Below are 15,537 nucleotides of genomic sequence, written 5' to 3'. Positions count from 1 at the left end.
TAGTTTTGATGGTTATATATGCTGTTTGCTTTAGGGGAAGATGAGTGAAGGGTGTGTGAGAATTCTCTGTACTACCTCTGTAAGTCTTCTGTAAGTCTAAAATTAATTTTAATTTAAAAATAACTACCAGTTCCTCTACCTTTCAGCCAGGTGGGCAAATATTGCAAAGCATGAATTTCAGGATTAAGGGGTCTTGTATGGCCTCAGGCTCTGCTGCTCCTAACCTGTACAGCTTTTTCTGGGCAAATGATTTACACTCTCCATGCTGGCTAATTTTATGTGTCAACTTGATTGGGCCACAGGATGCCCAGATAGCTGGTTAAACAGTATTTCTGGGTGTGTCTGTCAGGGTCTTTCCAGAAGAGATTAGCATCTGAGGTGGGGGACTAAGGAAAGCAGATGGCCCTCCCCAGTGTGGGTGGGTACCATCCAACCTACTGAGGGCCTGAATACAACAAAAAGAGGAAGGTTGAATTCCCTCTCTGCCTGACTGCTGAGCTGGAACATCCATCTTCTCCTGTCCTGGTGCTCCTGGTTCTCAGGCCATTACACTCAGACTGGAATCTACATCTTGGTTCTCCAGCTCTTAGGCCTTTGGGCTACATCAATGGCTTTCCTGGGCCTCCAGCCTGCACATGGCAGATCGTGGGACTTCGCTATATCCCATGAGCCAATACCTTATGATAAATAAACAAATATCCATCCTACTGGTGTTGGGAAAACTGGATATCTACATGCAAAAGAACAACTTTGCACTCATCTTACACCATTAACAAAAATTAAACTCAAAATGGATTGAAGACTTAAAGCTATGAGCTAAAACTTTAAAACTCTTAGAAAAAAACATGGGAGAAAGCTTCATGACAACAGATCAGGCAATGATTTCTTGGATATGATACTAAAAACACAGGCAACAAAAGAAAAAAAATAGATAAATCTGACATCATCAAAATATAAAAATCTGTGCAGCAATGGCATCAACCGAGTGAAAAGACAATCTGCAGAATGGAAGAAAATATTCGTAAATCATGTATCTCAGCAGTCCCCAACCTTTTTGGCACCAGGGACTCGTTTCATGGAAGACAGTTTTTCCACAGACTGGGGTGGGGGTCAGGGGGGATGGTTATGGGATGATTCAAGCATGTTATGTTTATTGTGCACTTTATTTCTATTATTATTACATTGTAATATATAATGAAATAATTATACACCTCACCATAATGCTGACAGGAGGCGGAGCTCAGGCAGTAATGCGAGCAATGGGGAGCAGCTGTAAATACAGATGAAGCTTCACTCACTGGCCTGCCGCTCACCTCCCGCTGTGCGGCCCGGTTCCTAACAGGCCACGGACTGGTACTGGTCCAGGGGTTGGGGACCCCGATATATCTGATAAGGAGTTAACACCCTGAATATATAAAGACTGCTACAACTCAACAACAACAACAAAAAAAAAAACCGCAAGTAATCCTATTAAAACATAGGCAAAAGACTTGAACAGACATTTCTCCAAGTAAGATATACGAATGGCCAATAAGCACATGAAAAGATGTTCAACCTCATCCATTAAGGAAATGCAAATCAAACCACAATGATATACTACTTCAAACCTTTTAGGACAGCTATTAGCAAAAGCAGAAAATAAGTGTTGGCAAGGATGTAGAGAAATTGGAGCCCTTGTGCGTTGCTTATGGAAATGTACAATGGGGCAACCATTATAGAAGAAAGTATGCAGTTCCTCAAAAAATTAAACATAGAACTACCATACCTACGATCCAGCAATTCCACTGCTGGGTGTATACCCAAAAGAACTGAAAGCAGAGACTTGAACAGATATTGTACCCCACGTTCATAACAGCATTATTCACAACAGCCAAAAAGTGGAAACAACCCATGTCCACCAATGGATGAATGGATAAACAAAATGTGGTATATACATATAATGGAATATTATTATTCAGCCTTAATAAGAAAGTTCTGACACATGCTACAACCTTGAACAGCCATGTTTGAGCCACTATACTAAGTGAAATGAGTCACAAAAGGACACATTGTTTGATTCCACTTATATGAGATACCTAGAGTACTCAAATGCATAGAGACAGAAGGTGGAGTGGTGGTTGCCAAGGGCTGAGGGAAGAGGGGAATGGGAAGTTACTTTTTAATGTCTATGGAGTTTCAGTTTGGGAAGATGAAAAAGTTCTGGAGATGCCTGGTGGTGATGGCTGCACAACGATGTGAATGCACCTAATGCCACCCAGCTGCACATTTAAAATGGTTAAAATGTAAATTATGTTATGTATATTTTGTTCCCCAAAGCTTTAAAAAATACAGCAGGACTGGCTTGATGCATTTTGGAGAAATGTGAGGACAACATAGGCTGTTCTTTAAAGCATAAATAATGGGACACCTAGTAGGGGCTCCTTCCCTTCCTAAATTCGATTATTAACTGTACCCAGGAATCAATCTCTTAAACAGAGGGAAACTCTGCAGCAATATTAAACTCGATTATAATGATTTGTTTACTGTATGCATTCCTATTAGCATTGCCTTCCTTGCCAGAAGTTTTGCCTTAAAAACACACACACACACACCACACCATGCTTAAAACATTAAAACCTCAAAAATAGGACAGAAAAAAAAAAAAAAAGCCGAGAAAAGCAACAGAAGGCAGCATCACACCCTCAGAGCTACTGGTTTTACTCGGGATGGTCCGTTTTAACTTCCAAGAGCTACCGCGCACCGCTGCTGTTGTGTCGCTAAGGTTATAATCATCCATAAACGCGCGACTGGATTAGAATGATTTCTAGCTTCTGAGATTCTACGTCTGAGCAACGCAGACTTGGTGTGTCCTTAAACTGGCAAGGGAGCAGTCACAGCTCACGACCCGTCTTTGGCTCCCACGGCCCCAAAAGCGCAGCGCTCCCCTGTCTCCCTCGTCTCGCCCTTCTTCCTTTCCACCTCCTCTCTTCCTCTTTCCTCTTTCGTTCTTTCAAGTGATGAGCTCGCGCAGCAACAAACCCACTCACACAAACAAGGCATGCCTCTTTAGAAAAACTTTAAAGAGGCGAGAACCAGGGAGGACCTGGAAGCGGGGTGGACCCTCCAACTCCTCCCTCGCACCCCGTTAAGAACAGCCCACCGCCGGCGCCCAGGCTCCCCGGACGGGCCGGGACCGCGGTCGGTGCCCGGTCCCCAGCGGGAACAACCTCCCCACTGTTCCCGCCCGGAGCGGCTGCCAGCCGCCAGCCGCGCCCCGGCAGCCCGGCGGGCCGGGGTCGTATCGGGTGACCGCGCGGGCGTGCGCCTGGCCGTGGGGCCGGCCTCCGGGCCGCAGGAGAGCCCGCCCAGGCCCGGCCCCGCCTCGCCTCGCCTCGCCCGCCCGCCAGCTCGCCGGCCCGGGCCCTTGACTCCGGCGCCCGCCGCGCTCGCCACCGCACGCCTCCACCCGCGCGGCTCGCCAGCACTCACCGCGCTCGCGCCCTCGCCGGCAGCTGCAGCCATGGGTCCCCGAGGCGCACGCGCCTCAGCGCTGGGGCTGCTCGCGCTTGGCGCGGTGCTGTGGCCCACGACAGGCGGCTGGGAGCTCACCATACTGCACACCAACGACGTGCACAGCCGGCTGGAGCAGACGAGCGAGGACTCGAGCAAGTGCGTCAACGCCAGCCGCTGCGTGGGCGGCGTGGCACGGCTCGCCACGAAGGTGCGCCAGATCCGCCGCGCCGAGCCCCACGTGCTGCTGCTCGACGCCGGCGACCAGTACCAGGGTACCATCTGGTTCACCGTGTACAAGGGCACCGAGGTGGCGCACTTCATGAACGCCTTGGGCTACGATGCCATGGTAAGACGGCGAGCCCGGGAAGCTCGGGAGCCCCCTGGGTAGAGTCCCCAGACCGAGAGAGAAGCCGGGGTGGAGGAGCCGCCGACGGCTAGGCACGGGTGGCGAGCCTGGGACCGGGGCGCAGAGCGATGTGGGGAGAAAGCGAGACTCCCCGTCAGTGTGCCAGGTGGACGCAGACATAGACGTCCCTTGGCCGATTCGTCTTAAACGGACTGATGTTGCTGCACCCTCACCGTGAGATGGAGCATTTCGAGAAGCGGGTCCCAGCCCTGCCAGTGAGGGCGTTCCGCTGGGGTGCGTGGGACCCCAGTTATCCAGAGCCTGGGACCGAGGTAGACTCATCACGAGCCTCTCATTTACTGCTCGGTCTTTCGAAGAATGCTTTATCTCGATTTACCAATAATTGGTAGTGAAACTAACTCAGGGTCAAAGAGGTTGAGTGCATTATCCAGGTCACCCAGCTCCAGAATAGGGAGACAGGTTAAGAATGGACTCCAGAGCCCTTTGACCCCGCAGCTTAAGCATATTTAAGCTGGCTAGGCACCTTCTGTGTGCAACTGACTTTCTCTCTACCTCAGTTCCGGCCTCTATAATATGGGGGTAATAATTCTATCTCCTTCAGAGGATTGCCTGGCACGTAGTATGGCCTCTTTAAATGTTAGTTCTTATTATTACCAGACCCTGCTGTAGAGGTTTAAACACAGAAAGAAAGAAACTTCCAGAGGAGGCCAAAATGCTGAAAACACTGGGTTTCAAAGGATTTCAGTAAAACCAGTTTAGCAGAAGAGATTTAGGAAGAGAGTCCCGCTTAAGAGATGAGGGGCTCTTAAAACGTGTGCAAGAGTTTAAGTCCAGGTTCCCCAGTGCTCTGTTAAAGGTGGTGCCTTATTTGTTAGACTGAATTCTAGAAAAGGAGCAGAGAGGAGTTACACAGTAATAAACAGGTATGACTTCTGTTAAGTCAAACCAGCACCAAGTTTAACCCTGTGTAAAATCCTAGAGTAAAGGGATTCTGTGGAGAAACTGGGGGCAGGAAATCCTAGGAGCTTTAGAAGAAGAACAGAGCAGGGGTCCAGGGAAATCTGTGAAGTCCATGTGTGTGCATCTGGAAGGCAGGGAGAGGTGTGGTACATACAGGCTGGAATACAGAGGGCTAATGGCACACTTTGTATCAGAAGAGCACAGAGGTCAGCAAAGCACAGTACTGTATTTTCCACCCCCCCTGGAAACTTGGAGAGAGGAGGACAGGAAAAGATAAGAGGGGAGAGTTGTTTTGTTTGGGGGGTTTTTTCCAAGAAAGCTCATTGTAGAGAGATGAGAGGAGGACAGAGAGCGCTCCTCTCCGTCCTGATCATTGGTTTTAAGGTTATCAGGGATGCTCAAAGCAGCAGCAATACAAAGGGACCCCTGAGCCCCAGAGTTTATCTGGGGAGCTCGCCAGCATCTGGACTCCACCAAAGAATCATGGGTCTCAAGAATTCCGTGTGTGGCCTCTTAGCGTTCTTATCTCCGCAGCTCAACCCGCCTGATGCTTTGTCCTAAGGTAACGGCAGAATGAATATTTATAAAATTGACCTGTTACTAGCCTACGTTGCCATGTCCTCTGAGGAAGAATAAACCTTACATAAGTTTGTTTTGATTTCATGTCTAAACCACAACTTTCTAAACTTTTCTTTTTGTGACACTCTTTTCTCCACAGTTGTGTAGACTCTTTTTGGTGAAAAAAAAGATGGATAATTCCTAGTTTTCCTGAATAATAATGTTTTTTCTTTAAGTCAAATTAAGCTCACGGTGTTAGTCATCATATCAAGTGTTTATGAAGGATGCTGGGTAAAGCCGAAGCAGTCTGCTGCAAGTTACAGCCCATCACCACCGGGACCTTTTAGAATACTTTCTATTGGATGGAGTTACTTCCTTTTCAACTTCACTAAGAATTATTGGACTGGGGCCTGAGGAAAACTAGACAGCTTATATAATGTTGGCAGCGGGTAAGGAGGGAGAGGACAGTCAGCAGCCAGGTTCCTGACAGCATCTTATCAGACTTACTCTGTGCAGTTCTGGGGTTTGACAAACACGATTTGACCTGCGTAAAATCCTAGTTCTCACACTGCTTTAACAAAGCTCTGCCGTGTTCTGGGTTTACAGAGGTTTTTCACTGTCATTTTGCTTATACCGCTCTCAGGGAATTTATCGCTGGTCTGCTGTTAATGTTCCTCCCACGCCTACCCACCTGCCGCTACATCTTGACTCCCAGGAAGCTGGAGATTTAGATCAGGGTGGAAAACGGTTGTGCAGGGGCGTCTCCAGTTCTCTAGAAACTGGACCTGGTTCGAGGAGCCACATCTAAGGATGCGTGGGTCTGGAGGGCAAAGAGGAAGCTACTAGAATCTAGCTTAACCTCAAGAGTTCCCTAGACCTCTGGACCCATGTGTCCCAGGGAGAGAGCTTGTGGTGGTTGGTGGGGGGTGGTTCTGATAGCTCTGGAGCCTAGGGCAAGCCTGGGGAAGACCCCTGGACCCAGCTGCCAGGCAGAAAACTCTAGAGGGAGAATGTCACAAGTCACTAGTTGGTGTCGCTGTATTGGCAGAGGGACAGGAGGACAGCTCAGATGTGCATCCGATGTGCATCACCATGTGATTTTGGCACGTTGCTTTCTCTGAGCGTCCTGTTTCCAACTGCAAGACAGGAGAGATCACCCCTACCCAACAGTGTAGGATTTTTGAAAGCGATACATGAGATAAGAAATGTAAAACTCCCTAGCACCCTCCTGGCTTAGAGTACTCAGTAAAGGTTAGCTCCATGTGCCCTGCCAAAAAACGCAAAAGTTGTAAGGAATGGAGGTTTGGGTTTTCAGCTCTCAGTTTATCTGATTCTGACTGCCCCGCACAGCCTACCACCCTCCTCCAGCCCCTCCACCATCTCTTCTAAGTCCCATTCTCTGAACTATTTTTTTTTACCTTTTTAAAAAAATGTTTATTTAAAAAAATTATTTTCAAATGCTAATCATGTAACACCATGTAGCAGTTTGTATTTGCAAGGCTTGCCAGAGGTTTGATTATTCTTTTTTTTTGGACTGAGCTGTTCTTCATGTTTCCTCATTGAGTGGTATCACTCTGTATCTACCCCATACGTACACTGTGCATCGTGCTCCATGGAGACCTCCACACGTTTTACCATCTGCTCCCCCATGATGGGTTTGGAGATCGCACACATCATGCTGCAGTTCCACAAATGTGCTGCCCCGAACAGCCTCCTGCAGGTCCCGCCTGTGAGGATTTCTTTGGGATCCACACCCAAGGGCAGAATTGCTGGCCACAGGGACTGCACTGTAAGGACCGCCAGATTGCTTTCCTGGAGCCCTGTACTCACCACAGCCACCCCCACGCAGCTGTGACCCCCTCATCCTTACCCCCACTTTGCATCATTCTCCAGCTTTCCAGGAGGTGTAAAATGACATCTCATTGTTTGATCTTGTATTTTTCTAATAACTAGTGAATTTGATATGTTTGTTAACTTTGGGGGTTTCCTCTTCCCTAATTGCATGTTCACATACTTTGCTCTTTTTTTAAAAAATTAGGTTTGCTCTATTTTTCCAGATTTTCAGGAATTCTAAGTGTTGATCTGTAATCAATTTTAGACATTGCAAATATCTTCTGTTTAGGTTTAGTAATTTTGTCCGTAGTGTCTTTTCATTGAACAGAAATCCTCCACTTGGTATAATCAAATTAATTTTTGTTTTGTATGTGTGTGTGTGTGTGTGTGTGTGGTTTGTGCTTTTGAAAGTTTACACAAGACTCTGTTCATTTGGAGCTTGTCATCCCCAGCGCTCGTCCCCGGAATTCAGAGATGGGTACCATTCTCTCTGCCTTTGAGAGATAATGAATCTATAATCTGGGGCTATGCCATTCAGCAGTCTCTGTCATCAGTTCCTCATCTGCAAAATCTGAGGTTCCTCACATCTCTAAACCAATGGCGTCCTAAGAAATGTTTTGATTCCATTTTTAAAATTTTTATTTTATTTATTTATTTTTGTTTATTTATTTATTTTTGCCTGTGTTGGGTCTTCATTGCCCCACGTGAGCTTCTCTCTATTTTCTTTAAAAAAATTTTTTTTTTGGCTGCGTAGGGTCTTTGTTACGGTGCGCAGGCTTCTCTCTAGTTGTGGCGTGCGGGATTTCTCTCTCTAGTTGTGGCGCACGGGCTCCAGGGTGCATGGACTCTGTAGTTTGTAGCACACAGGCTCTCTAGTTGAGGCGTGCAGGCTCAGAAGTTGTGGTGTGCAGGCTTCATTGCCCCGCGGCATGTGGGATCTTAGTTCCCTGCCCAGGGATCGAACCCAACCCGCTACCCCTGCATTGGAAAGCAGATTCTTTATCACTGGACCACCAGGGAAGTCCCTTGATTCCATTTTGATTTAGTGAAGCGGCAGGAGAATGAGGCATAGGTGCAGAGGCAGGAATCTGCACGATGGATCAGCCTGGACCAGAGCAAGGTGGCAGGAATCAGGGGAGGTGAGATTGTGTATGGTTTACAGGCCACCCTGAAAAGTGTGGGCTCTCCTCTGTTGTCATGGGGAGCCACTGGAGGTTTCTGAGTAGAGGGACTGTGGTTAATAAAAAATAAACATTTTGTCTTTGTCTGCAGTTCCTGGCACATAGCTCCCCAAACACTTGGGGATGAGTGATGAGTGTCCTTTGTATGCTAATGAGGTGATTGATAGCTGGGAACCCCTAGGCAACTTCAGAATGAGGGCTGGTGGCCAGAAAGACCGAGCCAGGATTAGAGGATGGGAACTTGCAACCTCTGGGGAGGGGAGGGGGCCCGGAGATTGAACTAATCACCAGTTGTCAGTGATTTAATCAATCCTGTCAGTGTGATGAAACCTCCATAAAAACTCCTAAATGGTGAACACATTGAGGTGCCCGGAGGGTGGTGTGCTCCAAGAGGCCATGTGCACACCTCTACTTGTACATCTTGTACCATGCAAGTCTTCCATTTGGCTGTTCCTGAGTTGTATCCTTTAAAATACACCAGTAACAGTAACCAAAGCACTTGCCTGCGTTCTGTGAGTGGTTCTAGCAAATTATCAAGCCTGTGGAGGGGCTGTGGGAATCCCTGATTTATAGCTGATGGGTCCGAAGTGGGTTTGGGCAGCAGATTCCTCCTCTGTGAAACAGGGCATTTGGAGAGGGTGGGCTGCCCATGTGCTTTCTCAGCGCCTCAGCCCTTGCCCGGCCGTCTGTCTTGCTTCTAATCTGCCAACATAGCTCGGTCTGTGCTGGGACTGCATTTTACGCCCAAGTCTAAGTTGGCCTGACAACGTTCTTATTCCCCCTTCACAGTCCCTTTCATGGCAGCTGTTCCCTTGTGGAGGATGGCTTGGGTCTTCTCCCAGGTACCTGCAGGTGGCCACTGCTTCCAGATAAACAGGTTCCCAGGATTTTGGATGGAGGGTTACTTCCTTCGTCATAGAAAGTGGTGGCCAAAATGGGAGGATGATGAGCCCAGGTTCAAGCCTGTTGTCTGTGAGGTTCTTTTATTCATTCAGTCCACAAATATTCACTAGGCACTAGCCTGTGCCGGGCTCTGTGCTAAGTGCTTCAGGCAGTGAATAAGCCCTGCCAGGGTGAAACTTACTGTTCAGTGGAGGGGACCATGCCCGTCTGAGCCCTTCTTAACCACTTAGCCTTGCTGGTTTGGGAAGCTTGAAAGAGATATCTAATGGCAGTGGGGGTTTTGTTGTTCTCTTTTTAAAAGCAAAGAAAGTTGGTAGTTTTTCCTAGAGCTCAGACCTCAGAAGTTGTGCATGTCTAGTGGGTTGTGGATCCTCGGGCCTCAGTGATGTGAACAGTCACCCCCCGCCGACCCTGTCCTGTGGCTGTGGTCCTGGACCTTATGCTTCCTCTGTTCCAGTCTGAGTTTCCACACCAGAGCTGGGCTGGGTGAGACCAGCCTCAGGCACGGAGACGAGGAAGCAAAGGCAGCTTCTTAGCTCATCTTGTCCTAGCCATCTGTGTTTTCTTAACTGAAAAGGGGAAGGAACCAAACAAATCCCACAGCAGATTGACAGCTTTCCCCACTTCACTCACAGATACCTCTGAATGCTGTGTAAGCTCCCTCCCTAGCTGTGTTCTTCAGCTGTGTAACCAGAACTTGAACATCCTCTTGACATTTCTCTTCCCTCACCTGAATAGTTGGTTCTATAGAGAATCCAAACATTAGCTGGAGCCTTCTAGCTCCTCCGAGATGTAGTTAAACCTGCCTGGAACCCAATTAGTTGAGCAGGTGATTCTAAAGGTAATAATGGTATGGGTATTTTGCATGTACAGAGAGCTTACATGGCAGATGTGAAATGCTGTCTGTTCAGTACTTGTTTGTTCAGTCATTCATTCAGCAAACACTGAGGTGCAGGTAAGCTGGATTAAGCCCGGGGATCTCTTCTGCTATTCAATCAGATGCCACATTCACCTGCCAGGGCCTAAAACTGGGGGTGTGGAGTGCAACCCAACACCAGAAGTGGCCACAGTGCCAGAAATGTACCACCCAAACCAGACCTATCTTGTGATTCACCCCACTTACGGTTGTTGCTGAGTCTCCCTGAGAGATTAGCAGCTGAGCCCTGTTGTGTGATAGACGAGATTCTCACCTAACCCTTAAATTATAGGGTTTCCTGCAGACTCCTTGATGGGATGAGCTAGTGTCTAAATGACTAAATTCATGTGTTGCAAATCTCTGACATATGGCTTTTTGACGTTATCCCAATTGAGTTCTGCGGATTAAAACAGAAATTCTTTTCTTCTGTGTAATGCATCCTGCACTGCTCTTAAATCAATTCTTCTTTCCTTCATTTCTCTTCCACCTGGATTTAAGCCTCTTGTCTTCACTTGGAACATTTTTGACTATCTCAGCCCTCATGTCTTCATCCCCTCATTTGTTAATATAGCTGATGTCATTTGCGTGGGAGCTTCCCCTGACCAGGTGAAGCGCACACTTGGAGCCCTGTCCATCCTTAACTGGCAGGGCGGGCCCGCGTCTTTGCCAGGCTCTCTCACACACGTCCCCGTCTGTGGTTCCCACTTGCTTTATGGATGCATGGATGGATGTGTTTATGTCACGCTCTCTCCCTGTCTGCCCTACGCTTCCTGAGGACAAGGACCAGGGCCGTGTTGCTTGGCACTGTAGAAATCTGGAAGAAACCAGTGGGTTGTTGAATGAAACTCATCCCTTCCAGATGCTTGTTTTTTTGGTTGTTGTTTTGTTGTTTTGTTTTGGGTTTTTTTGCGGTACGCAGGCCTCTCACTGCTGTGGCCTCTCCCGTTGCGGAGCACAGGCTCCGGATGCGCAGGCTCCGGACGCGCAGGCTCAGCGGCCACGGCTCACGGGCCTAGCCGCTCCGCGGCGTGTAGGATCCTCCTGGACTGGGGCACGAACCCGCGTCCCCTGCATCGGCAGGCGGACTCTCAACCACTGCGCCACCAGGGAAGCCCAACTTGTATTTTTTAATATTTTTTTCCATTATGGTTTTTCATAGGATACTGAACATAGTTCTCTGTGCCATATAGTAGGACCTTGTTGTTTATCCATTCGGTATATAATAACTATTTTTTATTTCTTTATAATTTTTTATTGAAGTATAGTTGATTTACAATGTAGTGTTCATTACTGCTGTACAGCAAAGGGATTCAGTTGTACATGTATATATACATTCTTTTCTTTCTATATTCTTTTACATCATGGTTTACAGGTGCTTGTATTAGCAGCAGTTTGGCAGAATAGTTAAGGTCCCGGATGCTAAAGCCCCGATTTGTTCAAACCCCAGCTCTGCCGCTTGCTAGCTGTGGAAGCCCCATGGCTTAGTTTTCCCATCTCTATAAAGGACAAATAATAGCACCTACCTCATAGTATTGTAAGAATTGAATAAGTTCATGTGTGAACAGGGCTTGGCCATGTAGCATGAAAGTCTTAACTATTAGTATTTCTTTTTGTCACTTTTTTGTTTTTAAAATTTTTTCTCTTTCTTGAAATTCCCTCATGTCAAATTCACTGGTAATTTTCACAGTTCTTTGTAGACAAAACTGGGGCTACGAAATGTCCCCTTTCTAATTCAGATACCCTATAGGTATCTTTTGATAGACCAAAGAGTTGATCCCCTTGGTAGATTCCCGATAGAAAGAGACTTCAAAAAGTTCCATTTTCTTGCCAACTGCCATCATGAAATCTGTACAACGTTCACATGTGCACACACAAGACAGTGAACAGTTCAGAAAACTTTGTTTAAAAATCTATTCACCAACAAATGCCAATAAGATATTAGTGGAAGTATAAATTAAAACACAGGAGGGACTTCCCTGGTGGCACAGTGGTGGGAAGCAGCTACATAGCACAGGGAGATCAGCTCGGTGCTTTGTGACCACCTAGAGGGGTGGGATAGGGAGGGAGGGAGGGAGATGCAAGAGGGAAGAGATATGGGAACATATGTATACATATAACTGATTCACTTTGTTATAAAGCAGAAACTAACACACCATTGTAAAGCAATTATACTCCAATAAAGATGTTAAAAGAAAAATGAAGAATCCGCATGCTAATGCAGGGGACATGGGTTCAATCCCTGGTCCGGGAGGATCCCACATGCCGCGGAGCAGCTAAGCCCGTGCGCCACAACTACTGAACCTGCGCTCTAGAGCCCGTGAGCCACAACTACTGAGCCCGTACGCCACAACTACTGAAGCCCACGTGCCTAGAGCCCGTGCTCCGCAACAAGAGAAGCCACTGCAATGAGAAGCCCGCGCACCACAACGAAGAGTAGCCCCCGCTCACCGCAACTAGAGAAAGCCCGCGCATAGCAACGAAGACCCAGCGCAGCCCAAAATAAATAAATTAATTTAAAAAACCACACACACAGGAAATGAAATAAGAGGACCAGGCGGTGAATTGTGAAGCAGTTGTCTAAGCTTCCAAGCTTACTGTCTGGTTCACCTGCTTCCAAGCAATTTGGTTTCTCTTGTTTTACATCTAAATATCACTTAACTACTATTTACCAAGTGTTTTTACATCCTGCCTTCTACTGAAAAGTTTCAGTGGCTCACTTACCAAATCATAGGTGAAAATGGAGCCCATTTGAAAGAAGCAGGTGGTTTTACTATCCGTTCAGTAAACACCTGCTGGGTGCTGGTGCCAGGCGCTCATCTGGCATCACCAAGGACACTGGGACAGTCGACACCACTCCTGCCTCCGGGAGAAAGATGTGTGAACAGACAGCGGCAGCGAGGTGTGACGGATGTGGCAGGAGGGCTGTCTGCGGTCATGGCGCCACGGAAGGCTTCTCACGCGGCTCACACTTGGGCTGCCTCTAAGGCAGCTCATTGCGTGCAGGTGGATTAGCGTTCCTGGAACTGAGGGCACCTGGTCTGGCAGAAAAAACGCGACAGCTCAGGGAGATCAGGGAGGGGCTCGCTCATACAGCGTCCCAGGAGGCAGGACTGGGATTTCGGTGAGCAGTGGGGAGCCTCGCAGAGACTCACACCAGGGCTAGAAGCGGTCAGGTAGGTGTTGGGGATGCGCATTCTGGGGGCCCGTGGGCTGTGGTCGAGAGGTGTGTGAGCCTGGCGACCAGAGACTGGCTCGGAGACTCCGGAAAGGTGTGGGTGAAGAGCGATGAGGCAGAGTGGAGCATTGGGGGCGCAGACAGGAGGGGAGCCCTGGCGGGGGCGGTGCAGGAGCAACGGGGCTTGGTGGCTGGTGGGTTGTGAGGGGAAGGGAGGGTCGCCCGGGTGTTGCAGTGCTTCTCCAGGGGTTTCTCGGAGGTTGTGGAGACTCTTTCCCAACACCTGGTATCACGCGCATCCTCACAAGCGTCTCCTTCACTGGCTTACTGAGGGTAAGTGTCCTGCTGGAGGTCGGTGGCCGGATAGGGGGCAGCGGGGAGCCATGGGGAGGGTGGGAGAGAGGGCAGTGAGCACCAGGTCACTCCCAGGCAACTGCGTGGAGCACCTGCTGCCTTGACTTTTGTAGGAAGAGTCAGCTGTGTGTAGGAGAAGGCCATGTGATGGAGATTTTTCTGCTCATTTGTTTATTCATGCCCTGCTTCAGGGACTGTGCCGGGTGATACGGGGACTCCGTGGGCAGCTAGGGCTGCCTGAGGGGACCTTCGGAGCAGAGAAGGACAGCTAACTCAGGGAGGACCATGAGGGTTTGGGGAAGTCTTTCTTCCAGAAGGACCATCAGACTTCAGGAGCTAAGGCCATTAGTTGAATAAGGTAGTAAAGGCCTGGCATGGGAAAGGGATGTTCTGTCTCCGTATCTATGTATCAGTCGATCATCTTTCATCTGTCATATACAGAGGAACAAGGATCAGTGAGAACATGGAAAAGTACGCGTAGTCAGGATTTTATTTCGAGTGCTCACTCTGTACTAGGCCTTATGCGAAACCCATTACCTCCAAGCATAGAGGTGAAGAAGGCTGGAGTCAAACAGAAGTGGCTCTGGTCCCAGCTCCACCGCTTACTAATCGTGTGACCTTGAACGATTGATTTAATGTCTGTAGAGCTCAGTTGTTCTCCTCTGTAACATGACGGTAGTAATAATACCAGCGTCACAGCACGAAACCAGGTTTGCTCTGCAAACTCACCTTGCATGGTGTGTGGCGAGTGCGTAGTAAATGCCGGCTCGTTTTCGTCACGACTTTTGTTTTATTCATTGACTGCTCTTCCGGAGGAAGCTGCAGTTTAGAGATGTGCCTGAATCACCGCTCGTTAGTGATGGCGCCAGGGCTGACTGCTGCCTGGGGGTGGGTGTCTGGGGGAGGCTGGAGGGGGAGGCGAGACCAGGCCTCAGAGGCTCAGGACATTGAACTTCATCACAAAGGCAGTGGGGAGCCTCTGTGGGACCTTAAGGTCGGACCGACAAGTTCAGATTTGCATTTTAGAAAGGTGATTCTGGCAGCAAGATGCATGCAGGATGGTTCAAAGGAGGCGATGCTGGCAGCTGGAGGCCCGGCTGGGAAGCTGTTGACGTTCCCAGAGGAGTGGCCAGGGCGCAGGCAGGTGGGAGCAATGAGGTGGGCTGAACCGGAGCGTTTAGCCAAAGGGGAGGGATGGGAGGTGTGGGAGAGGCGGGGAGGGGGAGGGATTCAGCTGCCCCGGGGCTTCTGGCTGTCCTGACTTGGGAGATGGTGGCACCTGGACCAAGATGGGAATCCCAGAGGCAGGAGCTTTTTTTTTTTTTTTTTTTTTTTTGCGGTACGCGGGCCTCTCACGGTTGTGGCCTCTCCCGTTGCGGAGCACAGGCTCCGGACGCACAGGCTCAGCGGCCATGGCTCACGGGCCCAGCCGCTCCGCGGCATGTGGGATCTTCCCGGACCGGGGCACGAACCCGTGTCCCCTGCACCGGCAGGCGGACTCTCAACCCCTGCGCCACCAGGGAAGCCCGAGGCAGGGGCTTTGAACCGGGTGAGCTTGCGGTGCCTGTGAGACCCTGGAGGGCAATGTCCACGTGGCAGCCGGACGGACAGATGCAGAGTCAGGAGAAAAGGCAGGGCAGCAGATGTTCAGTTTGGAGTGGAAGGTGTGAGCGCCAGGGAGATCATTCAGGCACCCGTGCACCGCTCCGAGCACCTGGATCAGGGCTCCTCTCCCCACGGGGCACAGAGGGGAAAAGGCAGCCAAGGTCACCACTTTCAGGGCATTATGCTCAAGTCC

General features: G+C 49.1%; 1 protein-coding gene across 1 annotated transcript in view; it reads left to right on the top strand.

Moving 5' to 3' along the window:
• The first annotated feature begins 3,379 nt into the window (after positions 1–3,379).
• NT5E (5'-nucleotidase ecto) overlaps positions 3,380–15,537 on the top strand; it is a 42,290-nt gene continuing 30,132 nt past the window's right edge. The window contains exon 1 of the mRNA XM_060114618.1: positions 3,380–3,838. Coding sequence (XP_059970601.1) covers positions 3,500–3,838 — 339 coding nt within the window. The 5' untranslated portion in view covers positions 3,380–3,499. The remainder of the gene's footprint in view (positions 3,839–15,537) is intronic.

The sequence above is a fragment of the Mesoplodon densirostris genome, chromosome 12 (genome assembly GCF_025265405.1).
Source record: "Mesoplodon densirostris isolate mMesDen1 chromosome 12, mMesDen1 primary haplotype, whole genome shotgun sequence".
NCBI lineage: Eukaryota > Metazoa > Chordata > Mammalia > Artiodactyla > Ziphiidae > Mesoplodon > Mesoplodon densirostris.
This window is presented reverse-complemented; position numbering and strand designations above follow the sequence as displayed.